The following is a 27,808-nucleotide window of genomic DNA, read 5'->3' as shown; positions in this document are numbered from 1 at the left end:
AGTTGATTTTAGTAAATACTTTCTTACCTGCATTGTTGGTTAAGGGCTTGTAAGTAACGTTAAGCAGTTCACTGTAAGGGTTACACCTGTTGTATTCGGCGCATGTGACATAACATTTGATTTGACATCGCTGAGAAATTGCATGGGTCACCAGACCCAGGTGTGGAAATTCTGTGTAATTATACATTGCATGAATGTTCAGAAAAAAAATCCGACTGTATATGAACCAAACATTCTACAAATTGAAAATTAACTTCCGGCAACGTTGGTGTGTAAATACAGTGATACTTTATTTCCCACAAGTGATGCCCCATTCCACATGTAAAAATTGCCATTTTTTGATTACCATGTGCGTTATGTAGATTCTGGCGATGCATTCATTGCGGTTGAACGTTTGCTACGTTCCCGAACGGTTTGTACTGAACGACACATTTCCCCCAAAACGCTTCTGTTTGGGTGTAACTTGCAGCAATTAGTGACGTTTTTAAATGACAGCGGTGCACTTTTAAATCAAACCCAACCCCTCCCCGTTTTTCAGCTGATCTTTAGCACGTTTCCGTTTAATTGAACGTTCCACTACTTTTTTTCGTGCTGAACCCAGCCTTGATGTTAAAGCTCCCCACCTCTCGCGTTCATTTGCACGTGACGTTCAAAACAGATCTTCAGATCGGTGCTTGACTAACCGCCCTTCAAGGAAGTCATGTGAGCCAGGAAATATGGCGTCATGAGCAAGTCTATTAGGACCGATCGCTGCATATTATCAATAGGTATCTTTGCGACGATCATCTTGCCACGTTCCGTCGTGACAGGTTATCCCAGGCTTCGAAGCCTGCTATTCCCAGGTTTGGTATCGGGGGTTGTTTTCTGTAAGTGATTTGCGTCGTTATTGGAATAGTTTAGGGCGAGTTTATGAAACAACGTTCCCCATATCATTAACCGAACTGTCAAGTTCCCAGCTAAAGCCTCTGAAAATGAACACCGAGAAAGACTTCTCGCCTTTGACCCCAAATATTGTCAGAGCACTCAACGACAAACTGTACGAGAAGAGGAAGGTTGCTGCTCTAGAGATTGAAAAGTGAGTCGTTCTTGCACATCATTCTGGTGAAAGTATTTTGTTTCGTGTTTGTAGGGGTTAATATATAGCCTTCCAAAATGACTACTCGTTTGTCTCATGCCTGTGCATGAGTAGCAGCGTTTGTACGAGTCAGCTAGTGGGAATGGTTTGTACTGTAATGTGCAAACCCAGCTTACTTGAAATTATATGGAGTGTGTGAAGTGATGGTCACATGGTAAGCAATCCCCTGAGAAACCATGTGAAATGTGACCCACTGCCTTCAAATTATCATTTGAGATGTTCTGTATTTTGAAAGTTGAGGCCTTCAAGTGAAATTAAACTGGGAAGCCTGCTTTCTTTCAGGCACATGATACTGACTTGTTCTTGTATTTCTATTCTTGGGACATGTAAGATGCATCATGTGACACTAAAGTTAAAATGGGCCCCTGATTGGGTTATGTTGCTGCATTGTATGATAAGTTGATGGCTGGAGACAGACTGTGGGCAGGCTTTGTTCTAGCCAAGTAATAACACTCTTGATTAAACTCATCAATGCCTTTTTATGATTAAGCCAAGTTGATCAGTGGAGGCTAATGTGTTGGTCCAAAGGCTGCATTGCACACCATGTGTATCCCCAAGATTGAACACTACTCTGATTTTCGTGTGTCTTATCTTGCTAGACATTTGTTTCTTTTATGTTCATCGAAATAATCTTTCTCTGTTGCCTTAATCCACAGACTGGTGAGGGAGTTTGTGGCTCAGAACAACTCTACCCAGATTAGACATGTTATCCAGATACTGGCCTCGGAGTTCGCCCTGTCCCAGCACCCTCACAGCCGCAAAGGAGGCCTCATCGGCCTGGCAGCATGCTCCATTGCCCTGGGAAAGGTAAAGCCTCTGGGAACCCATACACAGATCTGTAATACATTGTACATTACGCAGGGTTGTTTTGCTGTTTGCTGTTTCATCCTTGTTCTTTTTATGCCTTTGTTAAACCCATTCCAGCAAGTTGCGCGTTTGTAAGCGTGTCAACATGTCATGTAAATGCATCTACTTAATATACATGTTTGAGAAGACTGCATTTAAGTAATAAAAAAAAAAGTTGAGATTGCATCCCTAACGTTTGGTGTGTCTTGCAGGACTCCGGGCTGTACCTGAAGGAGCTTATTGAGCCCGTACTCACCTGCTTTAATGATTCAGACAGCAGACTGCGGTACTATGCCTGTGAGGCGCTCTACAACATAGTAAAAGTGGCCAGGGGAGCTGTGTTACCCCACTTCAACGTACTCTTCGACGGCCTCAGCAAGGTAACCAGAGTCTTAATTCTCAGAAGACATGTCTTTAGGCTACCTCTGATGTTATGTGCTCTCTCATCCAGCTTGCTGCAGATCCTGACCCCAATGTGAAGAGTGGCTCTGAACTCCTTGACAGACTGTTGAAGGTGAGATTCCAGTAAAAACCATGTTGAGACATTTCCTGGAAGTTAAGAAGGGGCTTTGGCTAGATGAGGTGGTTAATGATTGGTTAATAGCTGAAGTGACAAACTGTTATACATGAACGGCAGCTAAGGTAAGAGACAAGTTCGGTCATGAACCTCCAAAACAATGACCCTTCTCTGCTTTCACAGGACATTGTGACGGAGAGTAACAAGTTTGACCTGGTGGCATTTGTCCCACTGCTGCGTGAGAGAATCTACTCCAATAACCAGTATGCCCGTCAATTCATCATATCCTGGGTGAGTACAACCGATTGCCATGTCACATTAAAACTTATGTCATTGATGAGCAGAATAAGACCTGTTTCTATACTTTTACAGCAATATCATTATTCAGCACTCTTTATGAATTAATATCCATTCTTTAATAGCCATTTAAAGGTTGTTAAAAATGAGTTTTTTTTGGCTATCCTATAGCCCACCTAAAAGTGTGTTATGAAAAATGTTATACACTGGTAGTTGTATTAATAGCAGCTGAGGTTGTTATTCTGGTTCTCTCTTGCTACAGATATTAGTTCTGGAATCTGTTCCGGACATCAACCTCCTGGACTACCTGCCAGAAATCCTTGATGGACTCTTCCAGATCTTAGGGGACAGCAGCAAAGAGATTCGGAGGACGTAAGAACCCTTTATTCCTCTTTTCTCTTCGCACGTCCAAACCCGCTGTTCTCCCCTCCTCAGTCTGCTGTACTCTAGGAAGGAAACTGTGACTGTTTCTTGTCTTTCAGGTGTGAAGTTGTCTTGGGCGAGTTCCTGAAGGAGATCAAGAAGACTCCCTCTAGTGTCAAGTTTGCAGAGATGGCCAACATCCTGGTCATCCATTGCCAGGTTTCTGATGAGTCCAAACTCAGTAAGTTTCACATTGGGATCCATCCATTCAATCTTTTAGTTAAACTGGTAAAGTGGAAATTCAGGAATAGGTCATTAGATAGGGTTTAACACTACAACTGCTGGGCCTGGAGGGACTCCCCTTCAAGTTAATGAGCAGTCATTCTGACAGTATAATAAATAGATTTCATATATGCTATCACAAACATTATTTGGGTGTTTTTATGAAGGTCTTAAGTATTATTAAAATACGATTTGTATTTCAGATAACACAATAGCATTTAAATTTGTTGCTGTAGGCTGTATGTCAATCACAAATTCAAGTGTTTAATCAATTTTATTTGTGGAGTGCCTTTGTTACAACCATGAAACAGAAAGCATATGTGTTGGAACACGGTAACACCTTATTTTTATAACAATAAAATAGCCCAGCCACAAAGGCACACTGTCAGCAAGACAGGCGGTCAAGTGGTGACAACATCAGTAGCCTAACTAGGGGTGTGAACTTTTAAACGTTAAGATGAAGTTGGGATCCTTAATGTTAAGAAAAATCCCTAACCCGAAAAACTATTTTAGTCCCCCCTCACACACACTTATTAAAATCACAGTTCAGTTATCACAAAATAATATTTTCTGTGTTATAGGCTATAAAGGCCTGGGGAATTTGTAATTCAAATAAAACCAGAGGAAGAGTTTTGCAAGATGAGACATTGTGAGATTCAGATTACCAAAACATATGAGCATGCTTCTGCCCCTCTCCCTAACTGACCTGCCTGCTCTGTCTTCGTTAATGTGTCTTCGGTGTGTTGCGTGTAGAATATCCTAGCCTATTCATGGCACGGATGTCTTTGGACCAGTCTTTGCGAGCATGGCGTAGCCTACTCTTTGTTTTTGCCAAATATTAAATTACATCAGGCTACCGGTAGCCTGTATCGATAATGCTTTTCAGACATAATGTAATGTGGCCCCTTGAAAGTGCAACGCATGTTTTTCTGTTAGTGTAGGCTATACTAGGTTGTTAAAAAAATATGCAGTAACACAATCTTATCTGGTGATATGAATTGACATTTTACTTGTCTGTAAAGGAATGCTGTTTTCAAATCTGGACTAAAATCGATCATTAGGCAACCAGAACTGTCAATCAAACAATCGGGAGCTATTGTGTGCAGCCTGCTTGCCTGAGCATTGACCACTCTACTAAAAAAAGTACTTTAAAGTTTAAATATCGTGACATACTAAGACATTTAGTAGAAATAAAACACATCTAGCTACCATACCATAAAACAACAAAGCAGCACATCAATTAGCAATGTTTATTGTTAGGGTGAAAAAATACAGAACATTTTATGCCGGAACAGAATTATACTGTCTGAAAAGGTACAGACCTGATGTCCTTTTTTTTTGTCTGAAAAGTTATCAATTGTCTCTATTGACATGTTACTGTAGCTGTGTTCTATGTCTGTAAAGGGTTGCGGTAGATAACTTAATTGCCCTCCCCAAGCGTTAATGCTTATGTAATTGGACCATTATTCTGCATTGTAAATTGACAGGGAATTTTATAATTGTTTCTTAGTGTTTTAATGGAAAACCGATAAACAGCACCATAGATGGTAGTTGGGCTTAGTGTGTGTAAGAGGAACCCAGCATTGAGCTTTCATCACACTATAACCTTCACAGGGTTCGTGTGACTCATTAGCCAATGAGGAAATGAGAACTGATCTGCTCTAATGCTGCAATGACATCTGATATTAATGGCAGGGAGCGCTTGCATTGCTTTGACTATCTTCTCTTTTTAAATTGACTGTTTTAATTTATGTTTTTCTTATCCATTAGACAAAATATGACTTAGTCACAGTTATCCCTAACAGAATGAAGGTTGAAAGCTCAGCAATGATTTGAAATTCACCTGAAAGTTTAACAAGTTATCACAGAACCATTTCCAAGTTCTCTCTATCTTATCAAAGTCCCCACCCGACCCTAGAATGACTCTCTTTCTTTTCTTCTAGCCAATGACCTAATCCAGTTGACAGCCATGACGTGGATGAGGGAGTTTATCCAGCTGGCAGGGAGGGTGGTCCTGCCCTACTCCTCTGGCATCCTGACTGCTGTTCTGCCCTGCCTGTCCTACGACGACCGCAAAAAGAGTATCCTTCATCATAAGCTTTGTATAGAAACATCATGGTGTCCGATGGAATGTATGACTTGATGCATTAGCAAAGAATGGTAACTATTAGGCCTTTATCACAGATCAATGTGGTTGTGTATTGTACTGTATGATAGGAGTAGCATGAGCAAGTGCTTATAAAATCTGGTCACCAGATGGCGCCATAGCTCTGTTTCGGGAGGTTTGTGTCCTTCACCGATCCTGTCCAGGCACCAAAGAAGCTGCCAGTGCCTGTAACCACAGCCTGATGAAGCTGGTGACCCCTGAAGATGATGAGGATGAAGAAGAAACTGGAAGTGGTGACAGCCAACCCAGAGAAGACAGCCCGCCAAAGACCGAGGGGGACACTAACGGTAAGTTACCACTTGATGCTTCGTTTTAAGTTGTCCAAATTGGCCTACATGACAAGGATGGTTGTTAATTCCAAGGTGAACAGGGAGGAGTCCTGTTATTTTTTACAGCACTTTGCTGTGATTCAATTTGAAAAAGGCGATTTAAAAAAATATATATATATATATTTTATTTTTAACCTTAGGTCTGGGCCAGTGTTAAAATGTTGACCTTTTTCCTCTTCTGATCACCCTGCTCATTGTCAATTTTGTAGTCATTGTTCTAGTATTGAAAAATTACTGAAGTTTCAAATACCATGCAACAGTAGTTAAAAAAAGAAGCAGTATTCACACAGAAATTGAGCCTACATGTTGATTGGTGCTGTTCTTTTTCTTCCTGCGTGGTTGAGCCGCCCCCTGCTGTTTTAATAGCAGGGGGTGGCGCTCGGGGGTTGTAAGTGAGAAAGACACAGGAGAACTGACTAGGGTTGTGACGGACGGTCCTGTTGTAAAATCTTAAATGCCTTCGCCTGCCGTTTTTCCTCTAAGCAAGGCACCAAATCCTCTACTACAACTGCTCCCGGACCCCGTAGTATCGTCGTCCTCTGCTCTGACCTCAGAAGACTGAGGGGCATTTAGCACTTTCAGCACGTTTTCATACCCCTCATTCCACAATTTGTTACAGCCTGGTTTCAAAATGGATTAAATTCATTTCCCCCTCACCCATCTCCACACAATACACCATAATGCTAAAGTTAATGCTATGTTTTTAGAAGTTTTGCAAATTTAAATAGAGATCTCATTTACTTACTTTACTTCATTTACAGTTGATTTTTTTTTCTCTTAAGAGCTTTGCACACCTGGATTGTACAATATTTGCACATTAATTCTTTTTTTGAGATTCTTCAAGCTCTGTCAAGTGGATTGTTGATCATTGCTAGACAGCCATTTTCAAGTCTTGCCATAGATTTTCAAGCCAATTTAAGTAATAACTTTAACTAGGCCTTTCATGAGCATTCAGTGTTGTCTTGGTAAGCATCTCCAGTGTATATTTGGCCTTGTGTTTTAGGTTATTGTCCTGCTGAAAGGTACATTTGTCTCCCAGTATCTGTTAAGTAGAATGAACAAGGTTTTCCAGGATTTTGCCTGTGCTTATTGCTTCATTTTGATTTGTTTTTTTACCCTAAAAAACTTCCCTAGTACTTACCAATGACAAGCACACACAAAACATGATGCAGCCACCACACGCTTGAAAATATGAAGAGCGGTACTTGGTGATGTGTTTTGTTGGATTTGTCCCAAACATAACACTTTGTATTCAAAATATAATGTTAATTTCTTTGCCACTTTCTTTGCAGTTTGGCTTTATTGCCTTATTGCAAACAGGATGCATGTTTTGGAATATTATTCTGTACAGGCTTCCTTTTCCCTCTGTCATTTTAGGTTAGTATTGTGGAGTAACTACATTGTTGAGCCATCCTCAGTTTTCTCCTATCACAGCCATTAAATTCTGTTTTATAGTCACCATTGGCCTCAGTGAAATCCCTGTGCAGTTTCCTTCCTCTCTGGCGACTGAATTGGGAAGGATGCCTGCATCGTTGTAGTGACTGCGTGTATTGATACACCATCCAAAGTGTAATAATTTCACCATGCTCAAAGGGATATTCAATGTCTGTTGTTATTATATATTTATTTTTTCTCCCATTTACCAGTAGGTGCCCTTTGCGAGTAATTGAAAAACCTCCCTGGCCTTTGGTTGAATCTGTTTTGAAATTCACTGCTCGACTGATATGTGAATTGATTGCCCCTCATCTATCTTCAGAGCTCGTTCTGTTAGGTGACCTAAACTGGGATATGTTTAACACCCCGGCAGTCCTACAATCTAAGCTAGATGCCCTCAATCTCACACAAATCATCAAGGAACCCACCAGGTACAACCCCAAATCCGTAACCATGGGCACCCTCCGATATCATCCTGATCAACTTGCCCTCTAAATACACCTCTGCTGTTTTCAAACAGGATCTCAGCGATCACTGCCTCATTGCCTGCATTCGCTATGGGTCCACGGTCAAACGACCACCCCTCACCACTGTCAAACGCTCCCTAAAACACTTCTGCGAGCAGGCCTTTCTAATCGACCAGGCCCGGTAATCCGGGAAGGATATTGACCTCATCCCGTCAGTTGAGGATGCCTGGTCGTTCTTTAAAAGTAATTTTCTCACCATCTTAAATAAGCATGCCCTTTTCAAAAAATGTAGAACTAATAACAGATATAGCCCTTGGTTCACTCCAGACCTGACTGCCCTTGACCAGCACAAAAACATCCTGTCAGACTGCAATAGCATCGAATAGCCCCCGCAATATGCAACTGTTCAGGGAAGTCAGGAACCAATACACGCAGTCAGTCAGGAAAGCAAAGGTTAGCTTTTTCAAGCAGACATTTGCATCCTGTAGCTCTAACTCCCAAAAGGTTTTGGGACACTGTAAAGTCCATGGAGAACAAGAGCACCTCCCAGTGGCCCACTGCACTGAGGTTAGGTAACATGGTCACCACCGATTGAAAATTTCAATAAGCATTTCTCTACTGCTGGCCATGCTTTCCTCCTGGCTACCCCAACCAAGGCCAACAGAAAAGACAGTAATGTGCAGCCGTCTTCATCGACCTGGCCAAGGCTTTCGACTCTGCCAATCACCACATCCTCATCAGCAGACTCAACAGCCTTGGTTTCTCAAATGACTGCCTCGCCTGGTTCACCTACTTCTCAGAGTTCAGTGTGTCAAATCGGAGGGCCTGTTGTCTGGACCTCTGGCAGTCTCTATGGGGGTACCACAGGGCTCAATTCTTGGGCCGTCACCTTTCTCTTTATATATCAATGTCGCTCTTGCTGCAGGTGATTCCCTGATCCACCTCTACGCAGACGACATCATTCTGTATACATCTGGCCCTTCTTTGGACACTGTGTTAACTAACCTCCAAACAACCTTTGATGCCATACAACACTCCTTCCGTGGCCTCTAGCTGCTCCTAAACACTAGTAATACCAAATGCATGCTTTTCAACCGTTTGCTGCCCGCACCCCTCCCTCCTGACGAGCATCACTACTCTGGATGAATCTGACCTAGAATATGTGGGCAATTACAAATACCTAGTTGTCTGGCTAGACTGTGAACTCTCCTTCCAGACTCAAATTAAACATCTCCAATCCAAAGTTAAATATAGAATCAGCTTTCTATTTCGCAACAAAGCCTCCTTCACTCACGCCGCCAAACTTACCCCAGTAAAACTGACTATCCTACCGATCCTTGACTTCTGCGATGTCATCTACAAAATGGCTTACAACACTCTACTCAGACTGCATCCAATTTGCTATCACAGTGTCATCCGTTATGCTACCAAAGCCACTTATACCACCCGCCACTGTGACCTGTATGCTTTAGTCGGCTGGCCCTCGCTACATATTCGTCGCCAAACCCACTGGCTCCAGGTCATCTATAAGTCTATGCTAGGTAAAGCTCCGCCTTATCTCAGTTCACTGGTCACGATAACACCCAGCACGCGCTCCAGCAGGTATCTCTCACTGGTCACCCCCATAGCCAACACCTCCTTTGGCCGCCTTTCCTTCCAGTTCCTTGCTGCCAGTGACTTGAACGAATTGCAAAAATCGCTGAAGCTAGAGACTTATATTTCCATCACTAACTTTAAACATCAGTTATCTGAGTAGCTAACCGATCGCTGCAGCTGTACATTGTCCATCTGTAAATAGCCCACCCAATCTACCTCATTCCCATATTGTTTTTATTTACTTTTTCCTCTTTTGCACACCAGTATCTCTACTTGCACATCTGCTCATTTATCACTCCAGTGTTAATCTGCTAAATTGTAATTACTTCGCTACTATGGCCTATTTATTGTCTACCTCATCACGTAATTTGCACACACTGTAAATATACTTTTTTTATATTGTGTTATTGACTGTACGCTTGCTAATTCCATTAATAAGTCTGTTTTTGTCATACTGCTTTGCTTTACCTTGGCCAGGTCGCAGTTGTAAATGAGAACTTGTTCTCAACTAGCTTACAAGGTTAAATAAAGGTGAAATAAAAATAAAAAGGACCTTCAAGATAATATAATATATATAAAATACCACTTTGACATTGGTTATTGTGTGTAGGCCAGTGAAAAAAATATCTAGTTTTAAATTGGGAGTGGCTCCTAATCCGTGCCCGGATATTTTAGTTCTGAGGCTCTGTATCCGTGAGTGTGAAAACTGTCGCGGTATCTCGTGAGAATTTAGGACTTCAGTCAACATGCCGACACCGGATTAGATGCAGCTCGTTAGATCAGAGTTAAAAGCCAAAACGATGATATCTGCAATGTCGCTAAGTAAAAAAACAACCAAAACAGCAATAGCCACTGCAATGTCAAAACATGATTTTGGTACTGAGTTCAGTACCATTTTGTATGATTTTGTGGACCCATGACTGATCTATCATTTGCTAGCCAAGCCAGCATTAGCTAGCAAGCTCTTGTCCAGTACTATCCCATGTGCATTTCTATGTATGCCTGACTCTCATGCATACTGTCACATATCCTGCCCTATTTATCTGGGTACATTTGGTTATTTGGTGTCTTTACATACATACCAATATCTGTCTTTCTGTATTTATTTGCCCAATTTGTTTATGTTTAAGTGTTTTCTGTAGAGATTGGAGCTAATCATATTGACATACACCCAATAATATCCACATCTGTGACCTTATCAAATGGATCCTTGCTTGTAGCTGTACTACAGAGCTATGCTATCAAATGGATCCTTGCTTGTAGCTGTACTACAGAGCTATGCTATCAAATTGTGCCTCTTTTTAGCCCGATAAGAATTGTATTTGACATAAATCACTGACAGCATTTGGAGTGAATATAGCTTTATAAATATGTAATATTTCACAATTGTTCCTTGAATGCCTTTTCAATGTTTGGTTTATACAGTATTATCGGAAGGCGGAAGCTCTAAAAAAGGTATTATGCATTGGCTGGGAAACGAACCCGGGCCACCTGGCTCCTGTACAGCAGGCAAGAGTTGTACCACTGAACCACCCATGCTTAGATGGGGATAGGGTGTATCCTGCTCTTTTGAATGAGGCCGAGAGCCACGTCACTAAGGGGTTGGCCGGAGAGGGAAGGAGGGTGATGAGTCATTCTTCTCCTAATGCGCTCTGAGCCGTACCTTCCCCCGCCTGCACATTTTGGTCTGCACCCTCGCCTGCCAGCTATGATGAGTGAGGGTAAGTGGCACATGAAGAATGTGCCATGAGCAGCCATCAGCCGGTTATCACGTTAGGCTACTGGTAACTAACCCCTCTCCCTGACCAATAGCAGCTCAACAGCAGGAGTATTTAAGGTACTCATAAAGTCAGTGAGACTCCAGGGTTCTGTTCTCAATGTACCTTTGTTATACATGTTCATTCAGTCGGAGTCTCTGTGCTGAGAAAGTCCTCCGTCCTGCTTTGAGACACGCTCAGTCTGCTGTGCTCCTCCCCTTCACTCTGGTTGGTGGCCACTCTCCGGCTGGATTATTCTGTGGAATGCAGTTCCTTTTTAAGCCATAAGCAGGGAAGTTCTAGCATGTAAAGCATTGGTGGTTCAGTGGTAGAATTCTCGCCTGCCACGCGGGAGGCCCGGGTTCGATTCCCGGCCAATGCATGCTTTTCCTTTTGCGCTGGTAGTGGATTTGTATAAATGGGTTACACATTTGTCATTGCTATGAATTCTACCATGAACATATTCAATTAAAGTTACAATGCATTTCCCCACAGAATTGTCTATTTTTAGCTTGTCCTCTGATGGTTTTCCAGTGCACAATATTTATAGGCTCCAGTAAATACATTGCTCTCGATCATTCAATGCGATCACTGGCAACAATCAATGTATAATTTACATGTAGTGGTGCACCCAGTATTAACATTGGCAACTATTTAGCTTGAAAGGGTTTTTTGGTGGCTCTGACTCTAAACAACCTCTGATTTCAGATATGCTCAACGCGTCACAGGAGTCTGTGGGTTTCAGCAACATCTGCTTCTTCACTCCCACAAGGTATGTGCTAAGTGATTTGAGTTGTGCAGTTAGTAATTAGCAGAGGTGTGGACTCGTCACATGACTTGGACTCTAGTCTGACTCAAGGTCTCAAATTTGACTTCAGGCTCGGCTTGATAAATAAAATGGCTTGACTTGGAGCTTCAAGACTCAACTTGAAATTATCTGGCCAGGTTTTGTCACTCATTTTGTGGCTTTCACTCAGCCAGAGACAGCCGCAGCATCGACTTGCAAAAAAAATAGTGCAATTGATGGGCTAGTTTTGAAAGTGAGGTTTAAACTGAATGGGGGTAAAAGTATTTTTTTAATAGTCTACATATATAAAATGGTAGGCTATATTTGCCTATTTATTTATGACCTCCGAGACATCAAATATGCAAAAGGACGCTATACATTTTAGTAATTTAGCAGACACTCCTAACCTTAATTGCTTCTGTAAGTCACTCTGGATAAGTGTCTTGCTCAATGGCACATCGACAGATTGTTCACCGAGTCTGCTCGGAGATTCAAACCAACGACCTTCCAGTTACTCTCTTAACTGCTAGGCTACCTGCCAAGGTGGAATTCTATTACACCGGGCTCCTACGCTCCTCTGATGTGTCAGGGCTTGCAGAAGATAATGGATTACAAAGGGATACCCAGCCGTGAGATGCCCAGCCGTGAGATGCCCAGTGACTCAGATCTCCCAAATGAGCTAACTGCCTTTTTATACTCGCTTCAAGGAAAACAGTCCTGCATGAAAGTCCCTGTTCTGATGACTGTGATCTCTCTCTCCGTTCCCGATGTGAGAAAAGCTTTTAAACAGGTTAACACTTGCAAGTCCGCCGGGCCAGACGGAATACCAGAGCTCGTTCTCAGCGCATGTGTAGACCAGTTGGCAAGTGTCTTCACGGACATTTTCAATCTTATTTATTTAACTATTCAAGTCAGTTAAGAACAAATTCTTAATTACAATGACGGCCTACCCCGGCCAAATCCGAATGACACTGGGCCAATTGTGCTCCACCCTATGGGACTACCAATCATGGCCGGATGTGAAATAGCCTGGATTCGAACCAGGGACTGTAGTGACGCCTCTTGCACTGAGATGCATTGCCTTAGACAGCTGTGGCACTCGGGAGCATATGACTATTGCCCTGTAGCACTTACATCTGTAATTATAAAGTGCTTTGAAAGGCTGGTCATCACAAACACACCATCATCCCAGACACCCTGGACCTGCTCTAATTTGCATACTGCCTCAACAGATCCACAGATGATTCAATCTCAATTTTTCCTCAAAATGTCAACACAAAGCAACCACACTCTTGGCTCTTTTAAAAACCTACTGTAAAATATTGTGTGCTATAGCATGGAAAATAAATAACTGACTCTGGATGGCAACAGAATGTTGATCCAACATTCAGGCTTTTTCCCTAAAGGTAAATCCGCTTCGTGTTCTGTTTCCTTGCCATGGTACTAATGAGTATCACGATACTGGTCCCGGTCCTAATGTTCAGACTATAGCTCAGATTTCAACTTGATACTTCCCTCCAAGTTCTAATGCCTAGTCACTTCACCCTGCCTTTATGTACATATCTACCTCAAATACCTTGTACCCCTGCGCACGTGTGTGTGTGTGTAAACGTCCCTTTTTCAGGACCCTGTCTTTCAAAGATAACTTCACAGATCTTCATTGTATAGGGTTTAAACACTGTTTCCCATGCTTGTTCAATGAACCATAAACAATTAATGAACATGCACCTGTGGAACAGTCGTGAAGACACTAACAGCTTAGACGGTAGGCAATTAAGGTCACAGTTATGAAAACTTAGGACACTAAAGAGGCCTTTCAACTGACTCTGAAAAACACCAAAAGAAAGATGCCCTGCTCATCTGCGTGAACATGCCTTAGGCATGCTGCAAGGAGACATGAGGACTGCAGATGTGGCCAGGGCAATAAATTGCCATGTCTGTACTGTGAGACGTCTAAGACAGCGCTGCAGGGAGACTGGACGGACAGCTGATCGTCCTCACAGTGGCAGACCACGTGTAACAACACCTGCACGGGATTGGTACATCCAAACATTACACCAGCGGGGCAGGTACAGGATGGCAACAACTGCCCGAGTTACACCAGGAATACACAATCCCTCCATCAGTGCTCAGGCTGTCCGAGAGAGGCTGAACTGAGGGCTTGTAGGCCTGTTGTAAGGCTGGTCCTCAGACATCACCGGCAACAACGTCGCCTATGGGCACAAACCCACCATCGCTGGACCAGACAGGACTGGAAAAAAGTGCTCTTCACTGATGAGTTGCGGTTTTGTCTCACCAGGGGTGATCTTCGGATTTGCGTTTATTGTCGAAGGAATGAGCGTTACACTAAGGCCTGTACTCTGGAGCGGGATCGATTTGGAGGTGGAGGGTCCGTCATGGTCTAGGGTGGTGTGTCACAGCATCATCGGACTGAGTTTGTCATTGCTGGCAATCGCAACGCTGTGCGTTACAGGGAACACCTAATCCTCCCTCATGTGGTACCCTTCCTGCAGGCTCATCCTGATATGACCCTCCAGCATGACAATGCCACCAGCCATACTGCACGTTCTGTGCATGATTTCCTGCAAGACAGGAATGTCATTGTTCTGCCATGGCCAGCGACGAGCCCGGCTCTCAATCCCATTGAGCACGTCTGGGACCTGTTGGATCGGAGGGTGAGGACTAGGGCCATTCCCCCCAGAAATGTCTTGCAGGTGCCTTGGTGGAAGAGTGGGGTAACATCTCACAGCAAGAATTGGCAAATCTGGTGGAGTCCATAAGGAGGAGATGCAGTGCTTAATTCAGCTGGTGGCCACCAGATAGTTCAGTTTGTCTCAGTTGTTGAATTTTATGTTCATACAAATATTTACACATGTTAAGTTTGCTGAAAATAAACGCAGTTGACCGTGAGAGGACATTTTCTTTTTTTGCTGAGTTTATATATACAAACACATTACCGTTCAAAAGTTTGGGGTCACTTAGAAATGCCTTTATTTTTCAAAGAAAAGCACTTAAAATATCAAATTGATCAGAAATATAGTGTAGACATTGTTATTGTTGTAAATGACTATTGTAGCTCGTGGGTTCGATTCCCGCTGGGACCACCCATATGTAAAAGTAGTGGCCCCAGCCGACTTGTAAGTCGCTTTGGACAAAAGCGTCTGCTAAATGGGATATATTATTATTATTATATTTATTATATATTCTTTATTTTTACAATTTTCTACATTGTCGAAGGCCCGGGTTGCGTGTTTTCTGACTTACAACACCTTCTGTGACTGCCAGATGCAGTTTGTGTCCAAAGCAGTTAAGCCATGGCCAACCCAACTGCCTCACCGCGGCCACAATGTTTGCCCTGTTGTCAGTTGTGCTACAGGACACTTTCTTCTCATCCAATGCCCATTCTGCCAACACGGACCGGAGAGCTTCACTCAGGTTGTCCGCAGTATGGTTCTCTGGCATATAGGTTGTCTCAAGACAATGGGGTATATGAGACCAATCACTGGATATGTAGTGAACAGTCAGGCTCATGTATGGGGTCATGTTTACTCTAGACCAAATATCTGTTGTGAGAGAAATTGGGTATGTCTTGAGTTCTTGAGAATTTCTCCCCTCACTTTCTTATACATATTGGGAACAGCCTTTTGTGAAAAGCATGCTTTCGATGGTAACTCGTACTGATTGTCCTGTATGAAAAGGAACAGACTTTTTTAAATTTTAAATAACCCAAAAATATGACATCTTATTTTGCTACATAAGACTGAATCGAACAGGTCGTTCACATGTGCAGAAAGTACCTCATACTTGCGGTAAAATATGATGATGGATCTTTGTTATTGGGCTATTTTACTTTAATTGGTACTGGGGCCCTTGTTATGGTCAACAACATCATGAAATTTAACAAGTATCAGGACATTTTAGGCAAAATGTTGGTTGCCTCTGCCAGGAGGATGACACTTGTGGATCTTCCAGCAAGACAATAATCCCAAACACAAATCAAAATTCAAAGAAATTGTTAATTGACCTCAATCAATATCTTGCAATGGCCATCTGTCTCCGGGCTTGACCCCATTGAAAACCTGTTGTTTGAATTGAAGTGGGAAGTCCATAACAGCAGACGAAGGATATCAAGGATCTGGAAAGATTCTGTATGGAGGAATGGTCTAAGATCCCTCCCAACGTCTTCTTCAGTCTCATTAAATAAATTAGAATTGGGAGGGTGCTAGAGGATTAAATCATGGTGACAATTTTGCCCCATCTTTTTTTAAATGTATTACTACTTGTTAAACCAAATATCTTTGTCTGAGCATTTATGTAATAATAAAATGTCCCAAGTCTTTTTTTTTCTTTCTCAAGGGTGCCAATAATTATGGACCTGACTGTATTTATTATTGTATTATAACCCTTAGATTAGTGGTATACTCCATTCAACCTCTAAAAATGTGGTGTCCTACTCCATACAATGCTTAGATTACAGAAAAGCCCTGAGTACAACCTTTAGTGACGTACTGCTCCTTGCAACCCTTATTATGCATGAAACACATTGAGAATCTCACTGCAAATAGGTGCTTATCACAGTGGGAGGCTTTCCTTCTCTTGCTTGAACAAAAGCTCTACCTGCTGCATGATGAACCTGCCGTTTCTACTTGTAGAATCGCAATGCTAGTCAGTAGCCAACAACTTTACTTTGAGCCACTCAATCCTACCAGTTTGTCTGAGCTATTGGATTACTTACAGTGAAGCCTTGTTTTTAAATAGACCTGACGTCTCTGTTTTGCATGGAGACGATATGTCATGCTTGTGCCATGCCTCATGACTGGTGCCATGTATTCGCAAAATCGTCAAGCTATTGTGATTTGTCTGCGCTTGTGAGGCTGGTTGGACGTGCTGCCAAATTCTCAAAAAATGACGGAGGCTGCTTATGGTAGAGAAATATACACATTACAATTCTCTGGCAACAGCTCTGTTGGATATTCCTGCAGTCACCATGCCAACTGCACGCTCCGTCAACTTGAGACATCTGTGGCATTGTATTGTTTGACAAAACTGTACATCTTAGTGGCCTTTTATTTTCCCCAGCACAGGGTACACCTGGATGGATTATCTTGGCAACAGAGAAAAGCTCACTAACCGGGATGTAAACAAATTTGTGCGTATGGAACATTCCTTGGATCTTTTTATTTCAGTGCATGAAAAATGGCACCAACACTACATGTTGCGTTTTATATTTTTGTTCAGTATAGAAGCTCCAAAAAGGTTGTGCATGCATTGGCTGGGAATCGAACCCGGGCCTGGCAGCGTGAGAATTCTACCACTGAACCACCAATGCTTAGCTGTGAAGAAAAGGGTCCCTCTGTTTCTGATGGAGAGAAGAATGCCACGGCACAGCAGGGTTGGAAGGGGGGGGGGGATTGGGGAAAAGCTGCAGTCGTAAGTTTGGTGGAATGAACGAACAGACCTGCAGAGAAGCTAGAAGATGTTTGTCTGTGCTCAGATAAACATTGGGAACTGAGGAGGATCTGTCACAACAAATGTTTGCTCATTCATTTACATGGAGCCAGTTCGGACACACATACAGTGCATTCGGAAAGTATTCAGGCCCCTTCCCTTTCTCCACATTTTGTTACATTAGCCTTATTTTAAGTACTCTTCCCTTATCAGTTTATTTTAAGAATGTGAAATGTCAGAATAATAGTAGAATAATTTATTTCAGCTTTTATTTCTTTCATCCCATTCCCAGTGGGTCAGAAGTTTATGTACGCTCAATTAGTATTTGGTAGCATTGCCTTTAAATTGTTTGACTTGGGTCAAACATTTCGGGTAACTTCCACAAGCTTCCCACAATAAGTTGGGTGAATTTTGACCCATTCCTCCTGACAGAGCTGGTGTAACAGAGTCAGGTTTGTAGGCCTCCTTGCTCGCACACACCTTTTCAGTTCTGCCAACACATTTTCTATAGGATTGAGGTCAGGGCTTTGTGATGGCCACTCCAATAGCTTGACTTTCTTGTCCTTAAGCCATTTTGCCACAACTTTGGAAGTATGCTTGGGGTCATTGTCCATTTGGAAGACCCATTTGTGACCAAGCTTTAACTTCCTGACTGATGTCTTGATGTTGCTTCAATATATCCATATAATTTTCCTCCCTCATGATGCCATCTATTTTGTGAAGTGCACCAGTCCCTCCTGCAGCAAAGCACCTCCACAACATGATGCTGCCACCCCATGCTTCACGGTTGGGATGGTATTCTTCGGCTTGCAAGCCTCCCCCTTTTCCTCCAAACATAGCAACGGTCATTATGGCCAAACGGTTCCATTTTTGTTTCATCAGACCAGAAGACATTTCTACAAAAGGTACGATCTTTGTCCCCATGTGCAGTTGCAAACTGTAGTCTGGCTTTTTTATGACAGTTTTGGAGCAGTGGCTTCTTCCTTGCTGAGTGGCCTTTCAGGTTGTGTCGATATAGGAATCGTTTTACTGTGGATATAGATACTTTTGTACCGGTTTCCTCCAGCATCTTCACAAGGTCCTTTGCTGTTGTTCTGGGATTGATTTTCACTTTTTGCACCAAATTATGTTCATCTCTAGGAGACAGAACGCGTCTCCTTCCTGAGCGCTATGGTGGCTGTGTGGTCCCATGGTGTTTATATTTGCGTACTATTGTTTGTACAGATAAACGTGGTACCTTCAGGCGTTTGGAAATTGCTCCCAAGGATGAACCAGACTTGTGGAGGTCTACAACTTTTCTGAGATCTTGGCTGATTTCTTTTGATTTTCCCATGATGTCAAGCAAAGAGGCACTGAGTTTGAAGGTAGGCCTTGAAATACATCCACAGGTACACCTCCAATTGACTCAGGCTAATTGACATAATTTATCACAAGCTTCTAAAGCGATAACATACTTTTCTAGAATTTTCCAAGCTGTTTAAAGGCACAGTCAACTAAATGTATATAAACCTCTGGAATTGTGATACAGTGAAATAATCTGTTTGTAAACAATTGTTGGAAAAATGACTTCATGTCATGCACAAAGTAGCTGTCCTAACAGACTTGCCAAAACTATAGTTTGTTAACAAGAAATTTGTGGAGTGGTTGAAAAACGAGTTTTAATGACTCCAACCTAAGTGTATGTAAACTTCCTACTTCAACTATATGTATGTGTGTGTGTGTGTGTATAGATACACACACATACATGTGTATAGATAGATATCTATCATTTAAATAAGTTTACAGACCCTTTGCTATGAGACCTGAAATTGAGCTCAGGTGCATTATGTTTCCATTGATCATCCTTGAGATGTTTCTACAACTTGATTGGAGTCCACTTGTGGTAAATTCAATTGATTGGACATGATTTCGAAAAGGCACACACTTGTCTATCTATATAAGGTCCTACAGTTGACAGTGCCATGACAGAGCGAAAACCAAGCCATGAGGTTGAGGGGATTGTCCGTAGAGCTCAGAGACAGGATTGTGTCAAGGCATAGATCTGGGGAAGGGTAACAAAAAATATTTCTGCAGCATTGAAGGTACCTAAGAACACAGTGGCCTCCATCATTCCTAAATGGAAGAAGTTTGGAACCACCAAGACACTTCATAGAGCGTTCCGTCCGGCCAAACTGGGCAATCGGGGGAGAAGGGCCTTGGTCAGGGAGGTGACCACGAACCCGATGGTCACTGACAGAGCTCCAGAGTTCCTCTGTGGAGATGGGAGAACCTTCCAGAAGGACAACCATCTCTGCAGCACTCCAGTTATCAGGCCTTAATGGTAGAGTGGCCAGACGGAAGCCACCCTTTGGTAAAAGGCACATGACAGCCCACTTGGAGTTTGTCAAAAGGCACCTAAAGGACTATGACCATGAGAAACAAGATTGAATTCTTTGGCCTGAATGCTAAGCATCACGTCTGGAGGAAACCTCACACCATCCCTACTGTGAAGCATGGTGGTGGCAGCATCATGCTGTAGGGGTTTGTTGTTCAGGGGCAGGGAGGCTAGTCAGGATCGAGGGAAAGATGAACGGAGCAAAGTACAGAGATTATTGATGAAAACCTGCTCCAGAGCGCTCAGAACCTCAGACTGGGGCGAAGGTTTACTTTCCAACAGGACAATGACCCTAAGCACACAGACAAGACAACGCAGGAGTGGCTTCTAGACAAGTCTCTGAATGTCCATGAGAGGCCCAGTCCAGCGAGAGCCCAGCCAGAACCCTATCGAACATCTCTGGAGACCTGAAAATAGCTGTGAAGCAACGCTCCCCATCCAACCTGACAGAGCTTGAGAGGATCTGCAGAGAAGAATGGGAGAAACTCTCCAAATACAGGTGTGCCAAGCTTGTAGCGTAATACCCAAGAAGACTTGAGGCTGTAAGCTTTAACAAAGTACTAAGTGCAGGGTCTGAATACAATTATTTATTTTTTATATATGTGCAAACATTTCTAAACCTGTTTTTGCTTTGTCATTATGGGGTATTGTGTGTAGATTGATATGGGGGGGGGAGAACTATTTCATCAATTTTAGAATAAGGCTGTAATGTAGCAAAATGTGGAAAACGTCAAGTGGTCTGAATACTTTCCGAATGCACTGTAGATAAAACTCCAGATTTCCCATAGTTCCTGCTGGCTGTGCTGTGTTTCTGAAAGCTTGTGCATTGTGTCCTCTAGAGTCTAGAGCAATGTTAACTTGCTAAGCTGCTGTATTGCCCAGATCTGTCGTGCAGTCCGACACCTATATCTCATTTATGTGGGTCTACTGTTTTCTGTTATACCCGACCATGCCTCAAAGGCCTCTACAGTGTTTGATCTTCCTCAGTATTGTTTCTGTTTCCCTCTGTGGCTTTTTAGTATCTGCTGTTACATATTCTGGAGTATGTGTTCCCATTACTTTGTCTTGTGTACTTCCTTTCTTACCCGTTTTCTCTCTCCTGGACAGTGCTGACCGGTCACAGGTGACCCTTGACCTTGATGGGATAGTTCAGGTGCTGGACCGCCACCTGCATGACTCCTCCACTGGCATGATGACCCGCATCGCCGTGCTCAAGTGGCTGTACCACCTCTACATCAAGACACCTCGCAAAGTGGGTCGTATTACCAATGTTGCTCCTTTCTTTGGAGTGTTTTACAGTATGTCGATCAGCACACTGATCTGTGTGTGTTTATTTGTGTGCCTTTGTGACGTGTAGATGTTCCGGCACACAGACAGTCTGTTCCCCATGTTGCTGAAGACCCTCTCAGATGAGTCTGATGAGGTGAGTTATACATGCACCCCCAGTTGAGTATCTCACTAATGTTAAAGGTATACTTAATCCAAGCAGTCTATGGACAAGGTTGAACAGCAATCCATGCTTTTGGTTTCGTTTACTTGGCCACTGTTTCAACGGCTTACTTTTGAGCATTTGTGGCAAATCCAATTGGCCAGGTAAACAACCAAAGCATTGATTGCTGACTTGCCTTGTCCATAGACTGTTTGTAGCAATTTGTAATTTGGCTGAACTATCTTTTACAAAAGCAACCAACCTCACCCCATCTATTACTCAGGTCATTCTTAAGGACCTGGAGGTTCTGGCTGAGATTGCGTCATCCCCAGCAGGACAGACCGATTCCTCAGGCTCCTGTGATAATTCTGACAGCAAACTGGAGCTTCAGGTTCCTGATGGGGCCAAGGCAGGCCCACAGACAGTCGTGGGTGAGTAGAAAATGGCTCCGAAACAGTAGTATAATGCATAAAAGGAAATGATGCATTAAGCATTAATTCTCACCCACCTCCCACCTAATGTCCTGTAATAACCCTGGTTCCAAAATAGGTGACTCGTCGCCCTCTACCCCCAGCATGAACTCTTACTTCTACAAGTTCATGATCAACCTGCTGAAGCGCTTCTGCCTGGAGAGAAAGCTGCTGGAGAACAGAGGAGCCTTCATTATCAGGTAGTGACATATGTGCATCAACGAGCTGCGACATTGGTATAGACTCACAGGTTCCTGTGAATTAAATTTTGCTGAAACGCCCAAGTTTCTCAAGAGACCATGCATTTGTTTATTTTTCAACCTACTCCACCCCTCTGGGATTGTTTGTAGTTTCAGTTACCCATCCCCTCTCACTCTCCTTGCACTCATCCCTCCAGGCAGCTGTGTCTGCTTCTGCACGCAGAGAACATATTCCACTCCATGGCAGACATCCTGTTGAAGGAAGAGGACCTGAAGTTTGCATCCACCATGGTGCAGACACTCAACACCATCCTGCTCACCTCTGCAGAGCTCTTTCAGCTGCGCAACCAGCTCAAGGACCTGCGCACACAGGTAACGCCTGAGAAATGGGATTCCTCTGTATGGCTGACCACCAATTTAATTTGAATTCAGGAAATTTCCAATTTAAAAAATGAAAGCATTTTGAAAAATGTGCTGAACATGAATTTGAATTCACTTCTTGAACGGCAGAATTGTAATGGAATTGAACCCAACCCTGTTGACCCAATGAGGTATAGTTTTCCCTGCTGTGTGTATCCTCATGTTAACTGTGTATTGCACCCCTTGCAGGAGAGCTGTGCCCTGTTCTGCTGCCTGTATCGTTCCTGGTGTCACAACCCTGTGGCCACCGTGTCTCTCTGCTTCCTGACCCAGAACTACCGCCATGCCTATGACCTCATCCAAAAGTTGTATCCTTTCTGGTTGTCTTTGATATACATTTTGCATATCAGCATTGTTGCACCTCATAGTGTATGCCTATTGGTATATTATGGCATACCATATTTCCTTAATGTTAGCCATTTAGCGGTGATTTGGAGGTGACTGTAGACTTCCTCATGGAAGTTGACAAGCTGGTACAGTTGATCGAGAGCCCCATCTTTACCTGTGAGTCCCACAGCTCAATATTGGATCAGAACACACACAGTTGATCCCAAACCACCCACTCGCACCTACCAACTCAAACGGATGGCCCTCCGTTTTCATGTGTTTCTGATGGAACTTTTGAGGGCGACTTAAGAGTTGCGAGGGGATCAACCCTTCAACTTTGGGGCACACTTGTGACTTGAATGATGCAATTCATGTTCCACATGTCAATAATAAAACAAGCATGAAGTTCAAATGATCAAATTCCCTCTGTCGGTTTACAAGATAAAACCTCAGTAACAGTTAAAACATTTAATTTGGGCAGTATTTGTTGTTACATGTGTCAAGCCTCAGATGTAACACACCTCTCCAAACATATCGCTGTGTGTATCGGGAAAGCACTTCGCCCTGGAGCCTGCAGCCTTGCTGGCTAGGCCGAGTTGCTATCGGAAGGTGTAATTAGCCCCTACACCCTCAATTTTCACTCCCTCAGCTTTGGGACACTGGTGCATATGGCAGATGTGTGCATGAATGTGCAAATGGAAGGGGAAGGTACTGATTTGGGATTCAGCCGCACTACAAACACACACACTAGCCAACCAACCAGTCTCTCAACGGTTTGTTTTTATAGACTTGCGTCTCCAACTGCTGGATGTGGAGAACAACCCATACCTGATCAAGGCCCTGTACGGCCTGCTGATGCTGCTGCCCCAGAGCCAGGCCTTCCAGCTGCTCTCCCACCGCCTGCGCTGTGTGCCTAACCCAGAGCTTATGAGGACAGTGTGAGTAGAACTAAACACTGTTATTGTGGTGTGCCCATGATGTGCAGAATTCTATTACCATGGCCATTACAATATTAATCCTAACACTTCTCATCGGATGTGCCCCATGCATATGTATTGTTATAATTTATCTGGAAGCATGTTTTTATGTTGCAGGGATGAGTCAAAGTACATTGAGTCTAAGCCTGTTGGCACCAAGCGTCCGGCCTACACCCACATGGACTACAATGACCTGCTGCAGCACTTTGACCGTGTCCAGAGCAAACACCTGGAGGTACGCCACCAGCGCTCAGGCCGCGCTGACCACCCAGACCGGAAGCTGATGCTGTGACGCATCGGGACCATCTTTGACCCCTGAGGCAGGGCACTGCGTCAAGCCTTCTCCCATGCATGTCCCCACATGGCGACGCAAAACACCCCAACCGGTAACTTAAAGGAACCAAACTGAATGAAGACGGCTCATCTCTTGTTTAGGAGCACCCTTGTGCTAATAAATTTTTTTAGCCATTGAGCGTTCTGTAGGAATAAAGGACATCAATTCCGATTTTTATTTTTTAAACAGTATTTCTTTTGTTCAGGTTGCATACACACACACACTGCCCATACATTTGTATTTAACCCTGATTTCTCCAGATGCATGGACAATTTGTTTAGGCCCACCCCAATCCTGTTGTAAGAAGTGACACTACCTTATTTTGACTGGAGGATGATCAAAGCTTGATATTAGGTCAGGGGAAACCGCTTGCGTGTTATGTTTAGTTTTTAAAATAATGAACACCATCTTTGTTCTCACTATTTAAACTGCTTGATGTTACTTGGCAGGCCCATATTCCACAGTTGTCCCAAAAGACCTGTACGATGGACATGTTCTTCCGACTCTAGTTTTAGGCTCTTGTTCCACAAAGCTAAACAACTGGACACTCCCTCCCTTGAATTCAAGTCCTGCTTGTTGAACAGTGTTAAATATATCTCTTTTGGCCCCTGAACTCTCCTCCACCCTTCCCTTCTAATTTCTCTCTTCTCTACAGCCAGTTTTTTCCCCCAACTGACTGCTCTGCACCCCTTTTTTCTCTTTTGAACTGTTGTCATTTACTTGTTCTTATTGCTACCATACCTGCTTCCTGACCAGGCCTTCTGTAGACAGACTGACCTTGTGTTATCAAGTGAAACGTATAAAATAAAGTGGACCATGTATAATAATTTGACTTCTTTCTTTTCATTAGCACCTATAGTCTACTATGCATGCGTATGTAAACAGCAGGTGATGTCAGTCATGCTTTAATGGCTGGTGAGTGATCTGTGGGTCCGGTGTTTGGATTCACAAGAACAAATCATTTCAGATTGTATTTTTTAAAGGTTTATATGATATTTCATGCCGCAAGTTGTTAGTACTTCATCTTGATCAAGGTAATTCTCACTCTCAGCAGATGTAGCTAGCTGAGTAATTGTTTTGTCATACATTAGCTACTGTAGCAGCTGGGCAGTAACAGTGGGGCAGGTGTGGGCTTATTTTAGACAGGGCCGATGGTGTGGTACTTGTCAGTTACCATGAATATGCAGTGTTTCAGTTTTGTTTACAGCTGATGCGTTTCGGTGATGCTGTTCAGACCCATTGTAAACAAGAAAAGAGCGATCTAACTTGTTATTAGTAGGGATGCACCGATATTACATGTTTTTTATTTGGGGGGGGGGGGGGGCGATACCTGTATCAGATATTGTAGAGGCTTTTTAAGCATTCTAGTAGATTTAAATAGTTGACACACACCCAACAATTATTTTGTTGGCATTTACATATGTTCCCATTGTTTTACTGGTAATCAAAATATTTTTCACTTACTTGCTGTTTCGTTATTAATTTGTTCAGTCTCAACCAGGATTTCATCATACATGCCAAGCAGTGAAGTTTCAGCTCTTGTCTGTCCGTGGCCTCTTCCTCCGTGCGCCCTGTAACTGTGACCGTTCCCATCTTTGTCCAGCTGTGTCTAACATTTCAAGTAAACCCTGTTTCTTGTTTGCATTGAAGTAGCGGTCCTTGTTCCTAGCATCGAGCATGGTGGCAACACAGTAAAGAGGCTCAGAATGCCGGGGGACTTTGAATGACTGAAAGCGAACGAGTGATGCGCGTTTGGAGCAATGCTGTCTGTTTCCAAGGCTCAGCCAACTGTTCACATAACAGAATGCGACTGAGGAGAAAATACAGTCAACTTGATAGTTACAGCATCAGCGCACGCTCTGGAAAGACAGTTTACTGGGGTGTCTCAGACTAATAACTAGTTTACCAGTTCTTTTACAGCAGCGGGTCCCCTGAACGAGAACGAAGAGGTAGGTGAGAAGCCTGACCACGGAGACTGGGTGAGGTGATAAAGCGTACTTAATGACCTGTATCCGAAAAACAACTGGCATTTGTAAAGTTTGAGGTGAGGGAGAAAGTGTGGTGGAACAAGTAACGTTAACAGTTATTGTTAGGTATTCTTGCTGGCTGGATCGAATTATTCGTTAGCTAGCCAGAGAAATGTTGCTCAACATTAGCCAACTTAACTGATCAAATCATTGAGTATATGGTGTGAAAATTAGCTGGCCAATTAAGTCAGACAGCTAACGTTAAAACATCAGATGAGCTAACGTTAGTAACCCAACCAATTCGCTATAGTATGAACTGGTAACGTTATACGACTCCTTGCCGTTCCTTAAGTTATAACGCTTACTGGAACCTGGCATTCTCAATGACACGTTAACGAACTAACAACTATCTGTGAATGAATGTTTTCCCTCCACGGTATGTGGTAATTTTCAGAATGAGAGAATTAGGTGAAAATTAGGCGTTACTTGTTAAACCGTTAAGTGGAGCTGGGCCTGGCTTAAACTTGATACCACTAATAGAGGTGAAAGGAACACCACACTTTCCCTCATTTTTTAATACAGTGGATAAAAAGGGGTATGCCAGGTATACTCTGCCTGAAAGAGTTAAATTATGCCAACAACAGGTATGCTCTGCTGACGCATTGTAGAACAGATGTCCACAGGAATAATGTGCAGTGCAGCTCAAAGATGTTGCTTTTGTCGTGTTGAACTTGACAGTAACACGTGTGTGTGTGAGAGGGGGGGTTATTACATATTTTTACTCGGTGAATGTTATTTTTGCACACATTCGTGTGCACTTGATCGATGTCTGCTATAGTGGCCACTATAATAGAGCAAAAATATAATGCCGGTTCTATTCTATTTCTACTTAAGATGCCCCCCACCACCAGAGCTGTTGCCAGAGAATTTAATGTTCATTTATTTCTCTGCCATAATCCGCCTCCGTTTAAGGAGAATTTGGCAGTTCGTCAAACCAGCCTCACAAACGCAGACCATGTGTATGGAGTCGTGTGTGGGCGAGCGGTTTGCAGATGTCATTGTTGTGACTGTTAAAAAAATAAAAACAGTAATGGCGGTGTTATGGGCAGGCATAAACTACGGACAATAAACACAATTGCATTTTATCGATGGCAATTTGAACGCACAGAGACACCGTGACGAGATCCTGAGGCCCATTGTTGTGCCATTCATACACCGCCATCACCTCATGTTTCAGCATGATAATGCACGGCCCCATGTCGCAAGGATCTGTACACAATTCCTGGATGCTGAAAATGTCCCAGTTCTTCCATGGCCTGTATACTCACCACACCAGATACTGACTGGTTTTCTGATCCATGCCCCAACCTTTTAAGAGATATGTATTCCCATTCATGTGAAATCCATAGATTAGGGCCTAATTAATTTCTCAATTGACTGATTTCCTTATGAACTAACTCAAACCTGAAATTGTTGCTTTTTATGTTTGCTCAGTATAAAACCACCCTTCTAGTGGTATCAAGATTTGGAACTATTGTAAGCACTACCTTTTTTGAGTTTTGAAAACGCAAAAACATTTAATCCTGATTTTAAAAGTAAAATTGGATGACCAAATCCGAATGCCGAAGGATTTGAATCTTTAAAATAAAAAATGTATACCAAATTCTAAGATTATTCCAATCCGATTGTTGAAATCCATTCCGAAAAGTTTTTGTAAAACTTGGTCCTGGGAACAGTTTTTCAAAAGTTCTGATCAGATTAAATCTCAATTGGGTATTTCAAAACTGAGATGTTTTGTTCTGATCCTCTGGATAGGGATTCGGGAATCTAATCTCACCTTTGAAGATGCACTCCAGCTATTATTGTTTTACTTTCCCTGTTGAAA

At 42.9% G+C, this 27,808-nt stretch overlaps 1 protein-coding gene and 1 non-coding gene across 2 annotated transcripts; both read left to right on the top strand.

Annotated features, from left to right (window-relative positions):
* The first annotated feature begins 689 nt into the window (after nucleotides 1-689).
* vac14 (vac14 homolog (S. cerevisiae)) lies at nucleotides 690-24,783 on the top strand. The gene is made up of 19 exons (XM_064951449.1): nucleotides 690-1,075; nucleotides 1,792-1,942; nucleotides 2,194-2,361; nucleotides 2,433-2,495; nucleotides 2,682-2,789; nucleotides 3,058-3,167; nucleotides 3,278-3,399; nucleotides 5,384-5,521; nucleotides 5,751-5,894; nucleotides 11,899-11,962; nucleotides 20,907-21,051; nucleotides 21,157-21,222; nucleotides 21,512-21,659; nucleotides 21,778-21,898; nucleotides 22,096-22,270; nucleotides 22,508-22,626; nucleotides 22,743-22,822; nucleotides 23,433-23,583; nucleotides 23,740-24,783. Exons 1-19 carry the CDS (start codon nucleotides 972-974, stop codon nucleotides 23,912-23,914), a joined length of 2,352 nt encoding a protein of 783 aa, XP_064807521.1. The 5' UTR covers nucleotides 690-971; the 3' UTR covers nucleotides 23,915-24,783.
* trnag-gcc (transfer RNA glycine (anticodon GCC)) lies at nucleotides 11,502-11,572 on the top strand. Its single transcript has one exon. It is a non-coding gene; the product is annotated as a tRNA-Gly (tRNA).
* Nucleotides 24,784-27,808: the final 3,025 nt, after the last annotated feature.

Source organism: Oncorhynchus masou, chromosome 31 (genome assembly GCF_036934945.1).
Source record: "Oncorhynchus masou masou isolate Uvic2021 chromosome 31, UVic_Omas_1.1, whole genome shotgun sequence".
Classification (NCBI taxonomy): Eukaryota; Metazoa; Chordata; class Actinopteri; order Salmoniformes; family Salmonidae; genus Oncorhynchus; species Oncorhynchus masou.
The sequence above is the reverse complement of the archived record's forward strand: the minus strand, read 5'-3'. Positions and strand labels throughout refer to the sequence as shown.